Source organism: Bubalus kerabau, chromosome 10 (genome assembly GCF_029407905.1).
Source record: "Bubalus kerabau isolate K-KA32 ecotype Philippines breed swamp buffalo chromosome 10, PCC_UOA_SB_1v2, whole genome shotgun sequence".
Lineage (NCBI taxonomy): Eukaryota > Metazoa > Chordata > Mammalia > Artiodactyla > Bovidae > Bubalus > Bubalus kerabau.
In genome coordinates, this window is record NC_073633.1 from 60,844,499 (window position 1) to 60,870,985 (window position 26,487).

Genomic DNA, 26,487 nt, shown 5'->3' on the forward strand with positions numbered 1-26,487 from the left:
TGAGATGGTTGGATGGTGTCACCGACTCAATGGACATAAATTTGAGTGAACTCTGGGAGATAGTGTACTCCATGGGGTCACAAGAGTCTGACAGGACTTAGGGAAAGAACAAGAAATCAGTGAAGGGAGGAGATGCAGAGATAAGGGCAGAGTAGCCAAGAAACAAAGTGCAGCCTTGGGGCAGGCAACCCAACTGAACTGGTAGCCTCAGTTCAGTTCAGTTCAGTTCAGTTGCTCAGTCATGTCCAACTCTTTGTGACCCCATGGACTGCAGCATGCCAGGCTTCCTTGACCATCACCAACTCCTGGAGCTTACTCATTCTCATGTCCTTCGAGTCGGTGATGCCATCCAACCATCTCATCCTCTGTTATCCTCTTCTCCTCCCGCCTTCAATCTTTCACAGCATCAGAGTTCTTCACATCAGGTGGCCAAAGTACTGGAGTTTCAGCTTCAACCTCAGTCCTTCCAAAGAACATCCAAGACTGATTTCCTTTAGGATTTATGGGTTTGATCTCCTTGCAGTCCAAGAGACTCTCAAGAGTCTTCTCCAACACCACAGCTCAAAAGCATCGATTCTTCAGTGCTCAGTTTTCTTTATAGTTCAACTCTCACATTTACACACATGACCACTGGAAAAACCAAAGCTTTGACTAGACAGACCTTTGTTAGCAAAGTAATGTCTCAGCTTTTCAATATACTGTCTAGGTTGGTCATAGCTTTTCTTCAAAGGAGCAAGCATCTTTTAATTTCATGGCTGCAGTCACCATCTACAGTGATTCTGGAGCACAAAAAAATAGTCACTCACTCTTTCCATTGCTTCCCCATCTATTTGCCATGTATTGATGGGACCAGATGCCATGATCTTAATTTTTTGAATGTTGAGTTTTAAGCCAACTCTTTCACTCTCCTCTTTCCCTTTCATCAAGAGGCTCTTTAGTTCTTGCTTTCCTTTCTGCCATAAGGGTGGTATCATCTGCATATCTGAGGTTATTGATATTTCTCCCAGCAATCTTGATTCCAGCTTGTGCTTCATCCAGCCCAGCATTTTCCATGATTTACTCTGCATATATGTTAAACAAGCAGGGTCACAATATATAGCCTTGATGTACTTTCGCGATTTGGAGCCAGTCCATTGTTCCATGTCCAGTTCTAACTGTTGCTTCTTGACCTGCATACAGGTTTCTCAGGAGACAGGTCAGGTGGTCTGGTATTCCCATCTCTTTAAGAATTTTCCACAGTTTGTTGTGATGCCTACAGTAAAAGGCTTTGGCATAGTCAATAAAGCAGAAGTAGATGTTTTTCTGGAACTCTCTTGATATTTCAATGATCCAAAGGATGCTGGCAATTTGATCACTGTTTCATATGTCTTTTTTAAGTCCAGCTTGAACATCTTGAAGTTCATGGTTCACATAGTGTTGAAGCCTGGCTTGGAGAATTTTGAGCATTATTTTGCTAGTGTGTGAGATGAGTGCAATTGTGGGGTAGTTTGAACATTCTTTGGCATTGCCTTTCTTTGGGATTGGGATGAAAACTGACTTTTCCCATTTCTGTTGGCCACTGCTGAGTTTTCCAAATTTTCTGGCTTATTGAGTGCATCACTTTCACAACATCATCTTTTAGGATTTGAAATACCTCAAGTGGGATTCCATCACCTCCACTAGCTTTGCTTGTAGTGGTGCTTCCTAAGGACCACTTGACTTTGCATTCCAGGATGTCTGACTCTAGGTGAGTGATCATACCATCACGGTTATCTGGGTCATGAAGATCTTTTATTGTTTAGTTCTTCTGTGTATTTTTCCTACCTCTTCTTAATATCTTCTGCTTCTGTTAAGTCCATACCATTTCTGTCCTTTATTGTGTCCATCTTTGCATGTAATGTTCCCATGGTATCTCTACTTTTCTTGAAGAAACTCTAGTCTTGCCCATTCTATTGTTTTCTTCTATTTCTTTGCATTGATCACTGAGGAAGGCTTTCTTATATCTCCTTGCTATTATTTGGAACTCTGCATTCAAATGGGTATATCTTTCCTTTTCTGCTTTGCCTTTAGCTTCTCTTCTTATCTTAGCTATTTTTAAGGCGAGCTCAGACAACAGTTTTGCCTTTTTGCATTTCTTTTTCTTGGGGATGGTTTTGATCAGTGCCTCCTGTACAATGTCAGGAACCTCTGTCCACAGTTCTTCAGGCACTGTGTCTATCAGATCTAATCCCTTGAATCTATACTTCCATTGTATAATTGTAAGGGATTAACCTCAAGGATTTATAATTGGAAGGGATTTACCTGCAATGTGGGAGACCTGGGTTCGATCCCTGGGTCAGGAAGATCCCCTGGAGAAAGAAATGGCAAGCCACTCCAGTATTCTTGCCTGAAGAATCCCATGGATGGACGAGCCTGGTGGGCTACAGTCCACGGGGTCGCAAAGAGTTGGACACGACTGAGCGACTTAACTTTAACGTCAAGGAACACACATAACAAAATCAGTAAACTTTATAGAACTAAAGTCCAACACATGGAAAATGTCAGCACTATTCATTCTAGAGAAGTCCACCTGAGGCCAGATGAAAGGAACCAGAGAAATTCAAGAGATTACCTCAGACAAAATCAAAGAAGCACAGGCCCTGAGCACACCCTGATCAAATCAGCAACATCGGACCTACCTTCTCCCCCACACTCCACAGCACTTAATGAATTCTTTTCTACTTCACCCAAAACTGTCTCAGAGATTTGATTAAGTACCAGTGCACAGAGGCCAAATTTTTGGCATCAGGAGGGGAGGAAATTAATTGCATGAGTAGAAGATATAGCTATTTTTTTAGGAGAACAAATATCTAAGCAATAACAATGCAAAAAAAAAAATTAGAATATGGACACAGGTATAGGTAAGCAGGCAGATGGGGGAGGTGGCGGGTGTCTGTGGTCAGAGCTTGAGGAAACTCTCCTCATTTTTCAGTGAAATAGGAAACAAGGTTATCAGTTATTAGTGAGGGTGGTGGAAGAGGAGCTGCAAGTTTAAGAAGATTTTGTTTCCTACCCACCACAAGGCTGTTGACTGAAGAATGGAAGGTTTGGCACTGTGCTGGCACTCCCCGCCCTCATTTCCATTTCCCCACCCGCTCAATGTCAATGGCAGGCATCACTTGTCAATGAGCAAACATTCCTAGTGAGCCAGGACTGGGTATCGCTTTAACTTTCCAGAAGCTGGAACAATGCGTAGGTAAATATTTGTTGTTCAGTTGCTCAGTCATGTCCAACTCTTTGCAACCCCATGGACTATAGCACACCAGGCTTACCTATCCTTCACTATCTCCAGGAGTTCGTTCAAACTCATGTCCACTGAGTCGATGATGGCATCCAACCATCTCATCATCTGTTGCCCCTTTCTCCCCTTGCCCTCCATTTCTCCCAGCATCAGGGTCTTTTCCAGGGTGCTGGGTGTTTGCATCAAGTGGCCCAAAGTACTGGAGCTTCAGGTTCAGTATCAGCCTTCCATTGAATATTCAGGGTTGATTTCCTTTAAGATTGACTGGTTTGATCTCCTTGCTGTCCAAGGGACTCTCCAGCACCACATTTTGAAACATCAATTCTTTGATGCTCAGCCTTCTTTACGGTCCAAATCTCACGTCTGTACATGACTACTGGAAAAATTATAGCTTTGACTATATGGAGATAAATATATATAGACTCACACACACACACATATATATATAACTGAAGTTATCATATATAATCTATATGATAGTGTGTATATACACATAGTTAGTATACACACACACACATACATATATGGACTTACATATCTCTGGATATAGATAGATAGATAGATAGATCGCCCACCAGTGCAGGAGACCCAGGTTTGATCTCTGGGTCAGGAGGATCTCCTAGAGGAGGAAATGGCAACCTGCTCCAGTATGCTTATTAGGAAAATCCCATGGACAGAGGAGCCTGGAAGGCTGCAGGCCATAGGGTCGCAGAGTCAGACATAACTGAATGACTGAGCATGTATGTACACACACACACACACACACACACATATGAAAAAAGAAGTCCAGCAAAATAGCGGAGTTAAAGCTGAAATGCAAAATGAACATCATTTCCATTTAATGTTCTTAGAGATTTTTTTTTTTTTTAAGTAAGTGCCATGTCAACTCATTGGAGAGCTTTGTTTAAGATGGATTTAACTTAAAATTAAATTTGAGCCAAATGTATCAGAATATCCTAAGCATCTGGGATAATCCTTTTCTCAACATTTTATATTGTAACATTCATTTAGCAAAGGCACCACATCTTATTCACCGGGGATGAATAATACTTATCAAGAGACAGGTAAAACAAGACTTTACCAGGGAATAAATGTGTGTCACGTGCAGACAGTGACAAAAAAAAAAAATAAATAAATAAATAAATGATGTACCTTCATCCTAAAAAAGGTGATACTTGTTAGCAGGTCAACAGTTGATTTCAGGTCTTGCAGTCTTTCAGCACTGCTGGCAGGAAAGTGTTCCTGGTTAATTAGAAAACAGGAAATGGGTAAATTACCAGCATTAAGCCTCCAGTGGGAAATAAACTAGCTTTCTGTGGAAAAAATAAAAAAGGTAAGTAAATCATGTAAAATTTAGAAAGTATCACCACAGTATTCTCACAACATTTTTACTATAAAATATTAGAGGGTAAAAACGTTGGAGATAGTCTTGTCTTAGTCTTAGAAAGTCATTCTTCTATTTATTCCCACAATATAATAAAAATGTACAAAATAATATCATTAATGTGGCACTATTAGGTTACTCATCTTTGATTCATAAAATAGTATTGTTACTGAAAGAGGGAAGGTCAGTATCTATTTGAAAATTGTTTTTTATAATTTTATCAAGATAGGTTATTTTTTTGAAAATACTTTTCGGAGGCTTTACATGTACTATATTTACTTTTTGTTATAAAGAAACTTTTAAAAGTTAAAAAGATAAAAATTAGACTGCACTGTACTTCTCTACAAAAAGTATTTGGGATTTAAACAAAAAGTTTGGTGAGAAATGTAATATAAAAACAGATGTTCAGAATTCTGAAGAAAAGGAAAGGTATAATTATTAAAATATTAAAGAAACGATTTTAGCCCTGAGAAATTTCTCATATTAACATGCTTTCAGATAGGCTTTTTAAATAGTCATCAGAAAAAATACAGGTAACTTTTCTTAATAGATATTCAAGAACTCAAGCATAATTGGGGTGTCAAAGTGATGGTGAATGTGGTGGCCTCAAGATCCTTCTTGTCCCCAAACGTCATTTTCACTGCCTGGCATAGCAGTTCCTTTCTCATAGCGTTGGGCCCAGTTCTAACATGATAGATAAGTCAGACAAAATCTGGTATTATAATTTCCAGAAATGTGCATTAAAGATATTCTTCAATAAAATACCAAAAAAAAAAAGAATATCGAAGAGATACATATGTGGACATATGTAAACACGTTTAGAATAAACCATTAAATAAAGAATACAATAGCTATGAGTACAGATTTTTTGGTAAATAAAATATGCAATTAATTTTTTTGTAATTAAGGTATTCTGTAACTAAAATTATATGTGTGTTTTTACACACATACATGAACATACATGAATATGTTTGTGTGTGAGTTTGTGTGTGTTTCACCTGGAGGTAAAGTATAGAACTGTTCACAATGAACTCTGGACAGCTTCACAAACACACATTGTATTGATCCAGGAGTGAACTAAGCAGTGACTACCGGAAGGAGTCTCAGAAGCTGAGGAAGTATCAGCAGGATATCTCATTAAGAAGGGGGAGCTTTCAAGATGAGGCCTGGGCCACATACTTCTACTTCACGAAGTAGCAGTCGGCCACGCAATCTGATGACTATTAAAATATTTAGAGCTCTATGTGTACACACACACAGAGTATTGCTGTAGGCTGAAATGGATGAGGTACCTGGACAAGGGACGTCTACTTGATAATTGAGGAGACCTGCCTACTGTGACAGGACACAAGATTCCAAGATCATTATCTTCACTTCTCTCTTAAACAGCGGATGACTTTTTTATAATATGACAAGAAATGATCTGAGCCAAGCACAGCATTTTACCTTTAGACAAATAATTTTGTACATACCCTATACTTTGACAGGTCAATTCTTAAAGAGTTATGCAACTGGTCCAGTAGTTTTATGAATTTTTCCCTCTGTACAAAGCAAACACAAAATAGGAAAGTGGAAATCAATGATCATTCTAAATGTAGTCCTCACAACAAAACTAGTCTGAGTTACGGTCCCCATTTTATAGAAGGTGTGGTGTTTAGTCTTCATGTCTGTCTCTTTTGTGACCCTATGCACTGTAGCCCACCAGGATCCCCTGTCTGTGGGATTTTTCAGACAAGAATATTGGAGTGGGTTGCCATTTTCTTCTCCAGGGGATCTACCCAACCGAGGGATCAAACCCATGTCTCCTGCATCAGCAGGCAGATTCTTGACCACTGAGCCACCACAGAAAACCATTTTATAGGAAGGAAGGTAAAAAATTGTCAGTTATTTCTTCCAGATCATAGAGCTGGTATGTGCAATAGCTGTGATTCAAGCTTAGGTCTCTGACACAAAATCCACACTCTTTCTGTAAGTCACACTGCCTCTTTCTGATGAATGAGACCATATTCAGAGAGTTGTGTTAGAAAGAGTCCAGACAACACAACAGTATGAGTCAGGAAGAAAAATATAACCCAACCCCCTACAACCCTCACATACCACACCATCTCTCCAAAATTAAACCATAGGTTTTTAAAGTTCTCTCATCTATGGAAGTGGGAATAACTGCTCTTTTTGTCCAAATCAATTTCAAAAAGCATTTCCCTTTTGGTAATAGACTTCATAATCTTAAAGGATCGACTGCCTTTACAGTATATTTATGATTTAGTGCTAAAAAAAAGTATAAAAATCAGGTGAACAAAAACTACTGATGCCTTCCTCTGATGTTGTTCAGGGTTGGACTGACTTCTTCAGAGAAGGATTTAAAGATGATAGGTGATAAGAATTAAGTAGTTTTGCTAATAATCATAAAGATATAGGTGTGTGGATTAAATAAATTAAACAAATTAGGTAAAAACCATCAAAGTCACACAAAAAAATTAAAGGTCGATAAAAACCAGTCTGAGTCCCTGATTTCCAAACAAAAATGAAAAACAAAAATAGGGAGATGGTTAGATGACATTAAAGGCTTATCCCTACATTAATGTTCTGTAAAGACTACATTACACCCTGTAATATATTAGCAAAAGTAGAAATTTTTCCCAGTAGTTTCACATATAAGGTAGATTTATTGGGTATATAACTCATATTCCTTGGAGTCACTGATCTTGACGAAATGAGCTGAATATTAACAGGAGTTGATAAATTGTTCCTAAGTTGAGACTTCAATTTTCTGAATAAACTGCCTTTTATCAGGTTTATACATCAGTGAACAAAGTTTGAGTATGGTTTCTGTGTTAACTAACCCCTGCGGTGGCAATGAAGGAGACTAAGAAATGAAACTTGTCTTCCAGAAGCTTGTCATCTTATTAGGCAAGTAAGATGCTCCAGGAAAGCTGCCAAAAAACACAATGAATGTCTTGGATTTTTCTTTCTTATGCCCTATCATACCTTCCTAGGGAAGAAGGTATTCTGCCCTTTATTAACTGCCCTTTATTAACCCTCCATCACCCACTGATGTGGGTGACTCTCAATCAAAACAGAAAAATAAAAGAGCCAGTACAATCATCAGTTTAGGTCACAGTAGTTAATCATTCAATGATCATAAAAATCAATGTGTTTGTGTCAGTCTCTGAATGCTCTATGCGACCTCTGTGATTGGTATGAATCATTAAGACAGCTGACATGACTCTAGTCAATCATGCTATGACCCAAACACACTGGGATATCTCATATGGCCATCTGCCCAATACCCATTCTTCTTCTTTTCCTTACTAATAGAACCTCAAGAGTCAGATGTGTCCTTTATGAAACACTTACCTTCCCAGGCTATTTTTTTTTTTTTTTAACAGTAGGAATGGCCATGTAGCAAAGTTTTGGCCAATAAGATGTATCTAGCTTATTAAAGGAGAAGGCAATGGCACCCCACTCCAGTACCCTTGCCTGGAAAATCCCATGGACAGAGGAGCCCGGTGGGCTGCAGTCCGTGGGGTCGCTGAGAGTAGGACACGACTGAGCAACCTCACTTTACTTTTCACTTTCATGCATTGGAGAAGGAAATGGCAACCCACTCCAGTGTTCTTGCCTGGAGAATCCCAGGGATGGGGGAGCCTGGTGGGCTGCCGTCTATGGGGTCACACAGAGTCGGACACGACTGAAGCGACTTAGCAGCAGCAGCAGCTTATTAAAGGAGATAGAACTAGCCAAAATATTACCAGTGAATTATTATTTAGAAAGACTCTAAAAGAACGTTCTGCAGAGTTTGTTGTATAACATTAGTGTTTGCCATGTAACTCTTTGTCAGGCCATTTTTCCATTTGCCCTTTGTGTGTCCCTCCTTTTTCCACTTTAAACTCAAACTAGATAAGAGAAGGTCGAATATACTGAGGCTATAAGATAAAAGCTAAACAAATGGTAAGAAGGATGAGGTAGGAATATAGGAGCCCCCACATTTCACCCTTAATTCTGGCTGTCCATCCTTTCAAAACATTGCAATCCTGAGCAGTTGTGTTAGCCCTGAAATCCTTACCACTTCTGGACTCAGGTTACATGGGAAAAAAATATTGAGTTAACTTTGTTTAGTCTGTTTCATGCAGCTCAAGAAAATTCTGACTGATACCGATTATGCATTTGGTCTTCCTACCTAGGTCTTCAGTGCCCAGCTGGACAATTTACATTCAAAGAAAATAGAAAACTGGGGAGAAAACCACCAGGCTTGTTGTTGCTAAATCCCAAACAATATCAGATGATATGAGATTAACAGTGTTCTGCTGATTGAATTTTCAGAGACATTTTTTAAACAGCAGGACAGCTTGAAATTTAATTTTATTTACCATGTTTCTATTTAACTAGAGTGAGATTGGCTTTGTGAGAGCAGAGGGGGCCTATTACCTACATGGTGTGATTTGAGAAATAAGAAAAGACTGTGTGATTAAAAAATGTTTCCCAAGGGGCATGCCACATTCCTGAAACTGCCACATTATGCCTGGTATTTGGTAGGGACCAAATCTATAACATTAGCAGTAAGCATTATCTGTTATCAAAAAGTAAGTTTTAATTAGTTGACAAGAATACTCCAGACCAGGGGTCAGCAAACTGCCTATGAAGAGCCAGACAGTAAGTATTTGCAGCTCTGTGGTCTCTGTCATAACTATTAAACTCTGCCATTGCAGCACAAAAGTTTCTACAAACAATATATAAATAAATGAGCATGGTTGTTTCCCAGTAAAATTTTGCTTATGGATACTGAAATGTAGATTTAATATAATTTTCATGCATCAAAAAATGGTAAATCCTTTGATTTTTTAAAACTATTTAAAAATGTAAAAGCTATTTTTAACTATAAGCCATACAAAATCAGCTGGTGGGCCACTTTTGGCCCAAGGAAAGAGGGAGTATTTTGAGTAGGGGGAGGCAGTTGTTATCCCACAAGGACACTCTTAGTAAGTTTCCCTAGGATCCTGGGAATCGTGGAAGGATTATAAGGAAGGTGTGTAAAGGATGATAAGAAACCTCTGCATCATCGCCAGGTTCTCTTTTGATCCACTTGCTTCTCAGTATCTCAGTCCAAAATCAGTGGTAGATTTACCTGAACTAATGGTGTTTAAGCTCTGGGGAATCTTCACTTGATTCAGCTTCCCAGGGATGAACCCTAGCTTCATGTTCAACCTGCTCTTAGATTTTTACAAAATTTATGAGAATAGGATAAACGTATTCTGACCTGGACCAAAAAATTGTATTTTCTATAAAGCATTTCCTAGATTATATCAAAAGCAGTCATTCTTTAGGCTGAACAGAAACATTTCAAGTAGAATTAATGAATAGGCTATTTTGATAAATTTTGATAATTTAATTAATGCTAATTGTATGAATATTTTAGAAACATATTTGCATTCCTTGTAGATTTGAGATTAATACCGATATTTGCAGGGATACCATAAAATTATAAAATGCAAATGAAACAATGCTATCAATGACACACTAAATAATAAATGACATAAATTCATGACATAAATTGAAAGGGTATATAGTCACTTAATAGGCAAACTTGAAAAGCACTGAGATATCATCCACAGAGCAAGAAAGCCTAATGATTTGCTCAGTTTGACTAAACTTTAGATAGGCTTCTTCTTGACTCTGAGTCTTACTTCCAATTTTTGTTTTTTTTTATTTTTAAAGCACTTTTATTTTTTAGGTTCCTTTTTTTTTTTTCACAATAGTAAAAGATGTTTATCAGTTTTCACAATCAATAGGATGACAAAAAATAAAAGATAATTACAATCGCAAGGCATAACAGGAACATGATTAACTTAGCAATATAAAATAGTTACATACAATTTGGGGGGTCAAGCAGAGTCATATGGTAAGTGGAGTGCATACACAAACAAGTGCACATTTTCATCCACCCAGCCAGTCTGTCTTTGGTTGGTCCATTTAATCTATTTACATTTAAGGAAATTATTGATATGTATGAGAAGGAAATGGCAACCCACTCCAGTATTCTTGCCTAGAGAATGCAGTGGACAGAGGAGCCTGGTGGGCTGCTGTCCATGGGTAGCACAGAGTCAGACATGACTGAGGCGACTTAGCATGCATGTATGCATTGGAGAAGGAAATGGCAACCCACTCCAGTATTCTTGTCTGGAGAATCCCAGGGACGGAGGAGCCTGGTGGGCTGCCGTCTATGCGGTCACCCAGAGTCACGACTGAAGCGACTTCGCAGCAGTAGCGGCAGCAAGATCCTATTACCATTTTCTTAATTGTTCTGGGTTTATTTTCTGTAGATCTTTTCCTTCTTGTTTCCTGCCTAGAGAAGTTCCTTTAGCATTTGTTGTACAGCTGTTTGCTAAGTCACTTCAGTTGTGTCCGACTCTGTGCGACCCCATAGACAGCAGCCCACCCGGCTTCCCCGTCCCTGGGATTCTCCAGGCAAGAACACTGGAGTGGGTTGCCATTTCCTTCTCCAATGCATGAAAGTGAAAAGTGAAAGTGAAGTTGTTCAGTTGTGTCTGACTCTTAGCGACCCCATGGACTGCAGCCTACCAGGCTCCTCCGTCCATGGGATTTTCCAGGCAAGAGTACTGGAGCAGGGTGCCATGGTTTGGTGGTGTTGAATTCTCTTAACTTTTGCTTGTCTGGAAAGCTTTTGATTTCTTCATCAAATCTTAGCGAGAGTCTTGCTGGGTAGAGTATTCCTGGTTGTAGTTCTTCCCTTTCATCAATTTAAACATTCCGTACCATTCCATCAACATAAACATTCCCTCTGGTTTATAGAGTTTCTGTTGAGAAATCAACTGATAGCCTGATGGGAGTTCTCTTGTATATTATTGATTGTTTTTTCCCTTAATGCTTTTAATATTTTATCTTGGTTAACTTTTGTCAGTTTGATTACTATGTATCTTGGTCTATTCCTCCTTGGGTTTATCCTGCCTGGTACTCTCTGGGATTCCTAGATTTAGCTGACTATTTCCTTTCCCCATGTTGGGGAAGTTTTCAGCTATTACCTCTTCAAATATTTTCTCAGATCCTTTCTCTCTCTCCCTCTTTTTTCTTTTTGCAATTTGTTTTAGACATTATGTTTTTGTTTGTTTGTTTGTTTCATTTTCTATGATTGCAAGCATTTCTTGTCATTTTATCAGAAATTTCAGGTTTCTCAGGGATTTGGAAAAGGAACACATATGTTGGAACATGGCTGTGTGATCAGGGGGAAGAGCTGAATTTTTAAATTATTACATAAGTTTCAGGTGAACAGTGTTATAGTTTGACATATCTATACATTGCATAGGGATCACCACCACAAGTCTAGTTTCCATTCATCATCATACAGCTGAATCCCTGCCTGATACAGATGCTCTCTTTCACCTCCAAACTTTCCTTTACAGAGTGAACTTTCTAAGTCAGAAATTCGAACAGATTCTACATGATTCCTCAAGAATTAAGTCCAAATATCTTAGTGGGCATTAAATGCCCTCAGTCATCTGATGTCAATCCAGCAACACAACAATCTCTTATATTTTCATCTTTTATTCTATCTGCCCTACTCGGTAGGCACACTACACACCCTTTTAACTTACTTTTGCATCTTCTCCTTGTCTGTACTTCAAGGACCCAGGTAGTTTTCCTACTATTTCTTGGACTTTGAAAAATACTACTCACCCCTAAAAGTACTGTTCCTTTCGGCAAGCTTCCATGTGCCTCTGAAGAGTGTCAGTCACTTTCTCCTCCTCAATCTCAAAGCACATTTATAAATATGAGCTCTTTTGACACCCCATTTGGGGAATGATTTATGGTTATTGTAACACACAGTTATATGACTATCCCATTAGAGTATAAGCCTCAGAGAACAGAGGTCAATATCTATCTTTCAGTCCCTCTACTACTGGCCATCATGCCTTACATGAAGTATTACATAAATATGCATTTGATGAATAAGTGAATAAGTAAAAGAATACATGTAATAATAAGGGATTGTTGGTGCTGTTTAGTTGCCCAGTTGTGCTGGTCTCTTTGTTACCCCATGAACTGCAGCACACCTGGCCTCCTTGGCCCTCACCATCTCCCAGAGTTTGCCCAAGTTCATGTTCATTCCATGGGTGACGCAGGGTATTTGTTTTGTGGGGCACTGGCTATGTCAAAGAAGGTGTCTATACTGAAGAAAAAAAGTGGGACTAGATAAACATAAATTTTACTAATAATTTATTTGCTATTTGTGTCTTAAGATAGGGCCACCCAGGTGACTCAGTGTTGAAGAATCTGTCTGCCAATGCAGGAGACATGGGTTCGATCCCTGGGTTGGGAAGATCCCCTGGAGAAAATGGCAACCCATGCCAGTATTCTTGCCTGGGAAATCCCATGGACAGAGGAGCCTGGTGGGCTATAGTCTTAAAATACTCACTAAAGTTCCTAAATTATTTTCTTCAGAGTTGAAAAACGGACTCCCACCTAATGGAAATTCTTTTTCAACTCTTGTTCTACCATGGTGTTTTCAACACCAATGAAGATGTTTTTGTTCAATCAAATTCTTTGATCTTGACTCCCAGCAATCTTTGAGCACAAGGGTGTGCCGAAAAGCCATTTCTTCAAAAGAATAAAGCCTTGATTTTTAGCATTTACCAATTTTCATGATGTACATACTCTCTGTATTTCCAGTTTCAAGGATGGCTGTATTCAACAACCAGCCTGCAATATTCTTTAAAATTTAGCAATCATTGTCTGTCAGCAGGCACAAACTAGCTCTAGGACACTACTGTTTTACACTCAATTTTCAACAATCTTCTCCTAGGTATGGACGATGGCTCTTTCCTGATGGCTCAGTGGGTAAAGAATGCAGGAGACACAGGAGACTCGGGTTTGATCCCCGGGTTGGGAAGATCCCCTGGAGCAAGGCATGGCAACCCACTCCAGTATTCTTGCCTAGAGAATTCCCACTGATAGAGGAGCCTGGAGGGCTACTGTCCATGGGGTTGCAAAGTCAGACACAACTGAGAGATTAAGCACAGCAGCAGCATTATTTTTCTACCTAAATCCTTTGTCTCTGTCACTATCATGATTCCATTTATCAAACCTAGATTCCACAGTGAGTCACTTCAACTTTTTTTGATCGCCTAAACCTTCCATTGCCTCTTTTTTTTTTTTTTGGCAAAATTTCAGCCTTATGCTGAATCTGTTACTACATCAGAATCTGCATGCTGAGAAATTCTGAGAAAAATGCACAGCCACATGAATTATTATGACAACAGAGTTATGCTTCTTCCTGATGCCAAATGATACCTTCAGCTTTTCTAGGAACTTGTCTTATGAGGCCCAAAGGCATTCGTCTTTCTATTCCCTTCAGGAGCTTAACCAAACCTTTTCCAGCCACCTCTAGCTCGCACATCTCTATCATAGGCCTTATCTTATACAGGGATGTTTCTTGTCCTGGAGATAATCAGAGAAGATCAGGAAATGCTGTAATGTAATGTGAAGAAGGCTGAGCGCTGAAGAATTGATGCTTTTGAACTGTGGTGTTGGAGAAGACTCTTGAGAGTCCCTTGGACTGCAAGGAGATCCAACCAGTCCATTCTGAAGGAGATCAGCCCTGGGATTTCTTTGGAAGGAATGATGCTGAAGCTGAAACTCCAGTACTTTGGCCACCTCATGCGAAGAGTTGACTTATTGGAAAAGTCTCTGATGCTGGGAGGGATTGGGGGCAAGAGGAGAAGGGGACGACAGAGGATAAGATGGCTGGATGGCATCACTGACTCGATGGACGTGGGTCTGGGTGAACTCCGGGAGTTGGTGATGGACAGGGAGGCCTGGCGTGCTGCGATTCATGGGGTCGCAAAGAGTCGGACACGACTGAGCGACTGATCTGATCTGATCTGATCTGAATGTAATTAGGGAAATGCTGACTTCATCAAATTTTCACTCCTATATCAAAAACTTAGCATTCTCTGCAAGGACTCACACAACATTCCCTCAAATTTCAGAGCAGAACTTGTCCTTTTTTCAATTTCAAAGAATGTTCCTCCTTCAGTCCTCTTGACCAGGTTTACTTCTTTGTCCTCTGGAATGTTATGAAATTACTTATGCTCCATCCGATAAATTAGCAACATCACTTTTGCAGCTACTTCCTGTCCTGCTGCTACTGCTAAGCTGCGTCAGTCGTGTCCAACTCTGTGAGACCCCATAGATGGCAGCCCACCAGGCTCCCCCGTCCCTGGGATTCTCCAGGCAAGAACACTGGATTGGGTTGCCATTTCCTTCTCCAATGCATGAAAGTGAAAAGTCAAAGTGAAGTCGCTCAGTCGTGTCCGACTCCTAGAGACCCCATGGACTGCAGCCCACCAGGCTCCTCCGTCCATGGGATTTTCCAGGCAAGAGTACTGGAGTGGGGTGCCATTGCCTTCTCTGACTTCCTGTCCTAACAATATATAAATATGTTCAGTGTATCTTATTAAACACTAAAAACTCCTACTCTACCAGACAGTAAAAATAATGTTTTTTTAATGTTCTTTCAATCTTAACCAATCTCTCTTACCATTTCATTCAAGCTGCTTAACAGATTAGTGTCAATTTCCTCACACATTTTCTCTATTTTTTATTATTATAAGTTAAAAATATTATATAGAAAAATGTACAACTTTAATATAAAGATGAATACAAGCCCCCTCCCCCACCCACACACACATCAGAAGAAAAATATTAGCTCTTTCCTACCAAGTGGTTGCACCATTGGCCTTTTGGTACATTTTATTTCAGGCTTGTTTCTAAACCAGTAACTATGTATGTACATATATGTATGTGTGTGTGTTTTCAGTGCTGGAATTAGAGTATATACAGTTTTGTATGTATATGTTTTTATTTGTCATTAGTTTATGGGCATTGCTCAATTATATACACGTTCCTTTAAAAACTTGATTTTTAAGTTACTGAAATAAAAAAAACTTGATTTTTTAAATGATTGCATTATATTTTAGGGAATAAACAAACCCTAATTTATACCACTATTCATACACACCATTTGCTGGGGATTTCTAAGAAATTAGGCTTTAATCTCAACCACTTCACTTAGCAATGACCTCCTAACTGCCAAAACCTCATTTCTTTCTGGATCTTACCTGGACTTTTTGCAACAGTTGACAAAGCAATACACTCCTCTTTTCTTAAAATATTTTTACCTTGTCTTTCATAATGTAGGATTTTTATTATCTTTTTTACCCAATTTGTCTAACAATTTTTCTCAGTGAACTTTGCTTGCCCCTCCTCTTCACATATATGTGTTCTATAGTTTTCACTTTATTCATCTAAACCATGACTTTAAATAGCACTGCACACAACAAATCTGGATTTGGAAGAGTAGTGATTTTCTTTTCTTAAATATATGTTTGCTTTACAATTCTTATAGGTAAGAAATCTTTTCCACTCTTTTTTTTTTTTTAAGATTAAAAGTGTCTAGATTACACCTTTGGGCAAGATAAAAAGGGGGCTCTATAATGGTGTTTCTATCTGAATCACAACTGACAGTATCAGCTTCAGAAATCAGATTAATAAGAACTTCAGGCCGAGTGGATTCGGGGAATGTTATACTTTTGTATATGCATTTTCCTGAGCAAATTGGATTATTTTCTATAGGTAGAGAAAAATCTAGCCAAATTTATGTATCAAATCACCAAGTTATCAAGATGTAGTCTGAAAAAAGACTTATCTGACCATCTTCTATAAGTTATTTGATTTACAAAATGAACTTTTTAATAATTATGTTGCTACTAGAACACTACAAAGTAGTGAAATCAATTTGGCTCCTCTTCTTTGGGTCAGCATGAAGCATGCTATCTCATTTTCCTCCAGGTAGTTTTTACAGTGGAAATTAATCACATAAACGCAGCTTTTTCTCAGAGGTAGACGGGCTCAGTGTTCCACAAGATGGGCTTATTCTCTACAGTATACCCGGGAAGAAAATTAAAAGCAAAACAATTTCATAACACCAAATGCTTTATGTTACAGGTAAAATCCCAAGACAATGAATATTGTTATCAAGATGAGGTTTTTATAACAAAAACTGTTCTTTGATCTGGTAATGGCCATAAGAGTATTTTGTTGAGCTGGTTAGGGAGTTTTCTTTGGTGCCAGCTCTTACAAGAGTCAATCTGTCTAACAAAAGTAGCTGATGTTGTATTGTATATACTGTAGGTAGTCAGAAGAGATGAAATCTTCATACCTTATATTTAGAGAGAGATTTGAAGTCTTAAAAACTAGTTTATCTTTTACTTCATTTGATTTCCATATTAAACTTGAGAAACATGTTACAGCAAAAATTTCTATCCTCACTGAATTTACTGAGATATTGAGGCTTAAATGACTGAACTGACGTGCTAAATTTGAATACAAACTCAAACTCCATGACTCCTAACCCAGAAAATGTTCTCTTATATTGGTATGTATGTTGATTTGTCAATAAATAATAATTACCTTTTCCTTTAATTCATTCCAACTGATCTCACACATTTCCCACGCACTTTCTTTTAGACGTAAAAGACAAGGAAAGAGTAGACATAGCAGCGCTTTTAACCTTTTATTTGTTAGGTCTCATTTGTTTCTGCTCTATGATACATACCTCAGAATTTGACTTCTAACAACATAATCAATAATAAAAATATATTCAGTGAACCAATTTGGAAGTGCAGTGAGAAGAGAAACTATGGAAATCACTTTCCTACAATGGATCTTAGTTTCCTCCACAAACAAATGAGGATAGAACTACTTGTCTTACATGGTTATTGAGAGAGAGCTACTGCCTACCAAAGGCCCTGGTGAAAATCTGGGGAATATTTCAGACATCTCTCCCTTCCCCTCACTGTTCACAACATGCCTAAAGACACAAAGAACTGTTGATTCTATGCTCTGAAAAGCTCTGGAATTTTTCTTTCCAATCCCATCTCCACCAACTCTCGGTTTAGATCTTTATCACTTTACTGGGATTACCATAAATTTATATCTTATTTCCAATCTTGTCAGTTTCAATTTCATTATGCTTATAGAGAATGGGTTCCAGTGTTAGATACAACAGATAAATACTTGAGACTCCTTAGGATCCTGCATTTTTACTGTTCAATATGTTACTAAATGCATTTAAATATATCAGGTGGACAGTCTTAATTAGGTACAGATAGTTTTCTCAGTCTCTTTATACACCTAACACTTTTTCATTTTCACTTAGATAATATGTCCTTATCCATTAGTACCAGTAGAAATCCATAAGAAGTGTAAATGGAGCCCAAAAGGCTCTAGAGAAGCCAACTGAGCTCACATTTACCAGGGAACAATATCTGGAAATTTGCATACATGGGGAAGTTTCCTATAAATTCTACTGCTGCTGCTGCTGCTGCTAAGTCACTTCAGTCGTGTCTGACTCTGTGCGACCCCATAGACGGCAGCCCACCAGGCTTCCCCGTCCCTGGGATTCTCCAGGCAAGAACACCGGAGTGGGTTGCCATTTCCTTCTCCAATGTGTGAAAGTGAAAAGTGAAAGTGAAGTCGCTCAGTCGTGTCTGACTCTTCACGACCCCATGGACTGTAGCCTACAAGGCTCCTCTGTCCATGGGATTTTCTAGGTAAGAGTACTGGAGTGGCTTGCCATTGCCTTCTCCGATAAATTCTACTACTCTATTATAAAATGTTTTCCTCCATTGGATAAGCCATTACATATATGAAGATTTAAGCTAATGAAGATGCCTACTGACTGTCAAACTTTAAACTTTAGTCTATCATACTAAGAGACAAGGGCTTCCCTGGTGACTCAGTGGTAAAGAATCCGCTTCCCAATGCAGGAGACTCGGCTTCGATTCCTGGGTCAGGAAGATCTCCTGGAGAAGGAAATGGCAAGCCACTCAAGTATTCTTGTCTGGGAAATCCCATGGACAGAGGAGCCTGGCGGGCTACAGTTCATGGGGTCACAAAGAATTGGACACAACTGAGTGAATGAGCATGCACTAAGAGAGTCTTCCTAAGATGTACATTGTGCAGCAAAATTCTAAGATAGGTGGAATTCAAAACTCCTTGAAAATCTAACTCTAATAAGTTATGAGAAATTTTTAGTTCAAAAAATAATACTTACTCCGAAGTTGGTAGCAGCAAATCGATCTGAGGCGGAAACTTGCACATTTGTTGAAATGGTTGTGTGAGCATAGAAAGCGTTGATATTCGCCAGCAAGGTGCTCATTACAGCAGGGACACCGGGGCACATGTATTTAGAAGACAGACAGGAAAAATGCCTGTAAGTCAAAAACATTAAGCGTTTTAAAAACAGAACTAATTAATTCACATAGCAGCATAGCCTCTAACATCAGCAATTAAATAATTCCTCGACTATATCTGTGAAAAGGAGAGAAAACTCTTACAATCCCTAACTGAAAGAGAATGCAATTCCAGCCTTTTAAAAATCTCTCATTCACAAATGTGAAGTGGTTTATTTAAAATGTGATTTGTCACAGGGACATTTGCATAATTTCTTTTAACTGGAGAGTGCTGTATGTACACACAAAAAGTGCTATTTCCAGTGGAATCTCACACTGTCGAAAAGCAATCATCCAGGAGTCTATCATCTCTGGCAACTCTGTCCTTAATGATTTTAGTTCCTTAAGTGCTGTATTGCAACCAGAATGTTCTGCCACACTTGCATTCCTCTCACATCAATAAGGTAAACAGGAAGCCCTCCTTTCCCTCCTTTCATTGCACAATGATTAAACAAGTCAACCGAACATCTGACCTGAGTCCATTTTGTGGGCTTTTGTCATTAAGGAGTAGTTTCCACAAGCAGTTTTATTTTCTGAGATTTTGCTAAATCCTGGATTTAATTAAGCAAACAAATGAAGAGTGAAGACAAATTATGCCAGCTTTATGCTTAAAGATCATTTCTTTTAAACCTTGAATAATAGTATCATTTACAGACATCAGAAGCATCAAGTATTCAATTCTGTTACTTCTCTCAGGAAAACCTGTTTCATTTGAACTCCAACAAAAGACTTAAAAATTGAAAGCACAGCTTGTGATAAAAGTGAAGAGATAAAACATCCATGGAATAAAGAAATTTTCAGTACATAATCTGATCTCATTTTGCCCTCATATCTCAGTAATTTGTCTACCACTTAGGTATCTTTGAATTTTGAGAGAAAAAAACTGTTAGGACTCAGTTCTTGATGAGTGAGAGATAAGAAAGAGAAGTGGTTACATTCCAAGTCTTTAGTTTGGGTGACTAGGTGAATAATGCTTCTGCCAAGTGAGCTAGGAACTAAAAAGAAGAAAGGGAATTAAGGTGGGGATTATGCATTCAGTTGAGTTTAAGGCACCTGTAGAGCTATCATGTAAGAACGTCCACCAGGTTGTTGGAGACCTGGGCTGAATACTTCAATCTGGGGATCACTTCAAAACCATGAGAATGGATAAGGTTATCCAGGGAAATCAAGTAGAATGAAGAACAGTATCAGGAAATGGAACCTGGGAAATACCGACATATAGTGAACCCTGGAGATTAGTAGTGAACCCTGGAGATTAGTAGTGAACCCAAAGAATAGTATACCCTGGAGATTAAATAGGAAGAAAAGTAAGTGAATTATAGGGCTGAGATAAAATTAAAAATGATAGGTTAAAGGAAAGCTAGGCCAGTGGAATTAGGGAACCCATGGAATAGGAGATTTGAGGGGTTAAGGATGACTGATGCTGACAGGTGCATTGAAAGAGTCTTCAGTTCAGTTCAGTCGCTCAGTCGTGTCCTACTCTTTGCTAAGAACCTAAAATAACTATTGGACTTGACACACAAACATCGTGTGACTGTAACAAAATCAATGTTAGTGGAGTGACTGGGGGTTGCATCAAGAGGAAAGAGGATGGAAAGTGAGAAAGTAGCAGAAAATGATCAAGGAAAAATGGATCAAGACCAGATTTTGTTGATCTTTAGCTAAGGAGTTTATGGAGTTGGCTGAAATTTCTGCAGCGGGAAGTGATACCATCAGGTGAATCTGGTAAGATGACTCTGAAGTGTAAAGACGGACTGAAAAGAGTAGGTATTGGAAGCAGAAAAACAACGTAGGGGATGTAGAAGCAAAAAATGACCTTTCTGCCCTGAATCCAATATGACTAAGCACTTCACATACCATAGTCAGAAGGAACAAAATATTTTGCACCTTGAGAAAATCTAAAAATCACAGAATCACTGTTTCTTATCTCCCAAATATTAAAAACCTCAAATATTTCTCTAAAATCTGAATTTCCTAACAAAACAACTGTGAACTGGAGTTTAGCCATGATATATGTGAAAATGTATAATGACCTCTGGAAGTGTTAATACCAGGTGGAATGCTGTTGTTTCTGCCAAGAATAGCACAAGAACACCATGTAAACCAGGTAGCCTTAGGAATGTTATTATTATTATTTTTTTTTTTCTGCCAGTGCTTCTAAAGTCTCATTCCCCCTTTGTACTTGTTGTAATTAAATAGATTTTCCTTTATCTGATTTTTTTTCTCCTTAAGGTCACAGAGCAAGTAAGGTGATTAAGGATTAGAGTTCAGGCAATGCAAGTTCAGAAGCATCTCTCTTAACCACCAAGGTGACCTCTTAATTTATTCTCCTCCCTCTCTTATATTGTATATTATATATTGTGTATGTATCTGTTGCTTCCAGAACACTTAGTTGTCATTTCATCCAGCTTACCACTAGCATAATGTACAGGAGTTGGTCCCTAAGTGTTTAATGAAACCAAGTGAAAGCAGTATGAGTTACCGGTATATAAGGAGAGTTAGTGTATAGAATGTGTGCTTTGTTACTTTGAGTATGACAGTTTATTACAACATCCAACTGATCTGTGAACACCGAGTTGAAGTGCACAGCAGTTAATGCCATAATGATCACAACTCTGAAGGTGAATTGTGTTCTGCTTATAATTGGGACCCTGAGAAAAATATTTTAAATTTTCCTGAGCATTAGGCATGCATTCATCTTAGCGACCTGACAGAAATATTTTACCTCCTGATTCAAATATAACTGAGATGATTTGTGGGGTGTGATGGGAGGTAGCCAGCTGTACATGATCTATTCTAATCTCCTGTAGAAATAGCCACAAAAAAACAAAAAAGGATGTGAAATCATAGCAGTGCCACAAATCAGGTGTGGCAATCAAAGCTCTTCCTATATCTGGGAGGGATTTTGCTTAAGCTTCTAGCAGTTGAATAGACTGAGGGGTATTCAGTGACTAACTAGTGTCTAAATTCTTAAACTGTTAACCTGACTAAGGAAGAAATGGGAGGATATTTCTAGGAACCATAGACTGTTACAACCCCCATATCAGAAATGTGAGCCCTAGGCTGCTGGCCAGCAAGGCTGTTATTCACTTTCCTATTCCATGGTAAATGGCTTCCCAAGGCAGTGAAGCTGCCTCTTGTTTCCCACACCTTCTCAGTCTATACCCATTAAAGAGTACACAACTCCCAAGACTGCAATACAGCCTTCACAATAGGGGACGGGCAATGGGATTTGAAGCTACTTAGAAGAAAGGGCTGGAAGAACACGGAGAATAGTATACCCTGGAGATTAAATACAGCCTCTGATGTTCGGCTCTAGCAAGACAAGAATTCACAGGTTGTTTACATTATCCAGAAAAGGCATCTGGCTCTTCCACAGAGCCCACCAATAGGAGCAGGTAAAAATCTTTGCTCAATCTAAAAGTACATTGCATTTGAATAAAGTCATAGCACAGAGGGAACATTTTTGAAGGATCACTTACCATTATAGGATCTGCAGGTGAATACTGGTAACACCCTGGTGGTTTACAAATATGGATTTAGAGTCAAAGGATCCCGTAAGTTGCCAAACAAGCAGGATGCAAACATCCATGCCTGTTATTATCAGAACATACACACACGTGCACACACACTTAAACAGCAAAAATAACTAAGAACTTGGTAGGAAATTAACAAAATGGTCAAAATGTTGTCTCTGGGTGGTGCTACATAATTAATTTTTGTAATTAAAAAACATATCTTGTATTTTTAAAAACACTTTACCATTAGCATGTTTTATTGCCCTAATTGGAAAAATATAATATATACATATTTAAAATGTTAATTCAACTTTTGCTCTATTGTTTATTTTTATAAGTCTTTATGTAGCTTTTAGCACCAGTAAGAAACAAATATAACTCCTTTTAAATTTTGTTTGACTAAGGTTAACTTTTCTTTATATTTTTCTTTTTTTAATAAAACAGTAAAACTTTTCAAGTATACAATGTAAAACTGCATAACCTATATTATACTTTACAGTATCATTAAATAAGGTTTTTATAGATGAAGTTAAACAAATCATCCATAAAATAATCTTTTCCTTAAAAATGTATCATAGACCTAATTTCTGATTGAGTAAATGCAAAAAAATACTATAAAATTACTAAGAAATAGAAGTCAGTTTTATAATAAAATATATTACTGGGAGAACAGGATTCACACACACAGTACAATATATATAATATAGATTACTAATAAGGACCTACTGTATAGCACAATGAACTCTACTCAGTACTTGGAAAAGAATCTAAAAAACAGTAAATGTATGGATATGTATAACAGATTCACTTTGCTGTACACCTGAAATTAACATCATTGTAAATTGTACCCCAATAAAAATTAAAAATAAATATCAAAAATTAATTTTAAAGATATTAATAAAATGTTTCATAACTTCCAATGGAAAATATAGGGATGAAAATGGTAAAGATGTTAAAAATCAAAGGGCAAAGAGGAAAATTTAACATTTCACTAAACAATAGCATTCATCCCATTAGATTTTTATACAAGTTTCAATATCAAATTAGCATTACTATGGTGCTTGAAAATAGATCAAAGTCATAAATATGACCCTCCTAAATTTGGTCAGAATTTCATTGAACATGTCTTAATATACCTAACAATTAAAGATACAACACTTAAAAAGAAGTTGTCACCTTTTGGAATTTATATTAAAATATTCTTCAGAACTAGTGACTCAGGAATTAATCAGTTGGAATACCAGGATTAAAAGTTTAAGCATTTGATATTAACTAAAAAAATGAAACACTGACACTGAAACCCAGAAAGATAATTTCCAAGTCACTCTAAGAAATATAATATTTTACTTAGCTGGTAAAAATACCTGTACTGCTTTAGAAACTATGACTATGAGTACAGTAAGTTAAAGACAGTAGCTGTTGGGAGAAAAACAATAATCTATATTGAACTTTCTTTTTCACCTTCACTTTTAACCCTAAATGATAAGTGGTTAGGCAGCCAATATCATATAGGTAGTAGTATGCATCAAAGTACAATTCTTAGATGACTGAAGGACAAAAAGAAAAAAGAGATGAACTTGAAAGAAGATATTCATTAGGGTAATGGCTACCTTTCTAAGAAATCTTATAGGAATAGTCAACAAAAAGCTTTTTTGTTTTGGTATGTGGAGGAAAGTGGTTAGGCTAGGGAGGGATAATCAGTGGCCAATTAAGAGTTATAGGTACCATGGCATAGAGATGATTCATTCTAACCCTAGTTCAGGCTGTGACCTCAGAAAAGTAACTTTCTCACTCATAGATTCAGTCAATCCATCTGTAAAATCAAAAGGCTAGGAAAAGATCTAATTCTTACAGTCTCTAATGTGCTATGAATCTCTGAATACAGAGAACACATCCAGCCTAGTCATATACATTATTTTCCCTTCCAACAACATTTGATTCATCAGCACGAATGGATAGTTGAAATGACCAGGAAGTAGGGGACAAAGGAGTTATACTGTGGCATCCTTTGCACTTGGAGAGTTTTCAGCTAACAGACTTCTACATGGTCTTCAATTTGGCAGTATTTGCCTCTCAGTTTGTGTGTGCCCATTCTTTATGCAGGGTTACTGACAAGGCAAACTTTCTTGCCTCTAATCATTGCCAAGTCTATGCCACAACCACTAATGCCAAAGAAGATGAGGTTGAATGGTTCTGTGAAGACCTACAAGATCTTCTAGGACTAATGCCAAAAGAAAAGAAAGAGATGTCCTTTTCATCATCAGATCAGATCAGTCACTCAGTAGTGTCTGACTCTTTGCGACCCCATGAATCGCAGCACGCCAGGCCTCCTTGTCCATCACCAACTCCCGGAGTTCACTCAGACTCATGTCCATCGAGTCAGTGATGCCATCCAGCCATCTCATCCTCTGTCGTCCTCTTCTCCTCTTGCCCCCCAATCCCTCCCAGCATCAGAGTCTTTTCCAATAAGTCAACTCTTCGCATGAGGTGGCCAAAGTACTGGAGTTTCAGCTTCAGCATCATTCCTTCCAAAGAAATCCCAGGGCTGATCTCCTTTAGAATGGGGACTGGAATGCAAAAGTAGGAAGTCAAGAGATACCTGGAAGAACAAGCAAGTTTGGCCTTGGATTTCAAAATGAAGCAGGGCAAAGATTAACAGAGTTGTGCCAAGAGAATGCACTGGTCATAGCAAACACCCTCTTCCAACAACACAAGAGATGACTGCACACATGGACATCACCAGATGGTCAATATTGAAATCAGACTGATTATATTCTTTACAAAGATGGAGAAGTTCTATACATTCAGCAAAAACAAGATGGGGAGCTGACAGTGGTTTAGATCACGAAGTCCTTATTGCAAAATTCAGAATTAAATTGAAGAAAGTAAGGAAAACCACTAGGCTATTCAAGTATGACCTGAATCAAATCCCTCATACAGTGCAGGTGAAAAATAGATTCAAGAGATTAGATCTTATAGAGTGCCTGAAGAACTATGGATGGAGGTTCATAACATTGTATAAGAGGCGGTGATCAAAAACATCCCGAAGAATAAGAAATGAAACAAGGCAAAATGGTTGTCTTAGGAGGCCTTACAAAGAGCTGAAAGAGAAGCAAAAGAGAAAATGAAAGATTTACCCAGCTGAATGCAGAGTTCCAAAGAATAGCAAGGAGAGATAAGAAAACCTTCTTAAGTGAACCATGTAACGAAATAGAGGAAAACAATAGAATGGGAAAGACTATAAATCTCTTAAAGAAAATTAGAGATATCAAGGGAGCATTTCATGAAAACAAATGGGCACAATAAAGGAAGAAATGGTATGGACCCAACGGAAGCAGGAGATATTAAGAAGAATATCTTAATATTCTGCCAAGAATATCTCCTGGCAAGAATACACAGAAGAACTGTACATAAAAGGTCTTAATCACCTGGATAACCAAAATGGTGTGATCACTCATCTAGAGCCAGACATCTTTGAGTGTGAAGTCAAATGGGCCTTAGGAAGGATTACTAAGAACAAAGCTAGTGAAAGTGATGGGATTCCAGCTGAGTCATTTCAAATCCTAAACGATGATGCTGTTAAAGTGTTGCACTCAATATGCCAGCCAATTTGGAAAACTCAGCAATAGCCACAGGACTCGAAAAGGTCAGTTTTCATTCCAATCTCAAAGATAGCAATGCAAAAGAACATTCAAACTACTGTACAATTGTGCTCATTTCACATGTTAGCAAGGTAATGCTCAAAATCCTCCAAGCTAGGCTTCAACAGTATGTGAACTGAAAATGTCCAGATGTACAGTCTGAATTAAGAAAAGGCAGAGGAACCAGAGATCAAATTGCCACCATCTCTTGGATCATAGAAAAAAGAAGGGAATTCCAGAAAAAAACCATCTACTTTACTGACTACACTAAAGCCCTTTGACTGTGTGGATCATAACAAACTGTGGAAAATTATCCAAAAGATGGGAATACCAGATCACCTTACTTCACTCCTGAGAAATCTGTATGCAGGTTAGG

The 26,487-nt window shown here is 38.2% G+C and overlaps 1 protein-coding gene across 3 annotated transcripts in view; it reads right to left on the minus strand.

Annotated features, from left to right (window-relative positions):
• The window catches only part of UNC13C (unc-13 homolog C), an 860,874-nt gene that overhangs the window by 289,481 nt on the left and 544,906 nt on the right, over positions 1–26,487 (minus strand). For all 3 annotated transcript variants that reach the window (XM_055537914.1, XM_055537913.1, XM_055537912.1), the window contains 3 exons: positions 18,775–18,931; positions 6,116–6,184; positions 4,412–4,501 (listed from right to left, as the gene is read on the minus strand). In XM_055537914.1, coding sequence (XP_055393889.1) covers positions 4,412–4,501; positions 6,116–6,184; positions 18,775–18,931 — 316 coding nt within the window. The remainder of the gene's footprint in view (positions 1–4,411; positions 4,502–6,115; positions 6,185–18,774; positions 18,932–26,487) is intronic.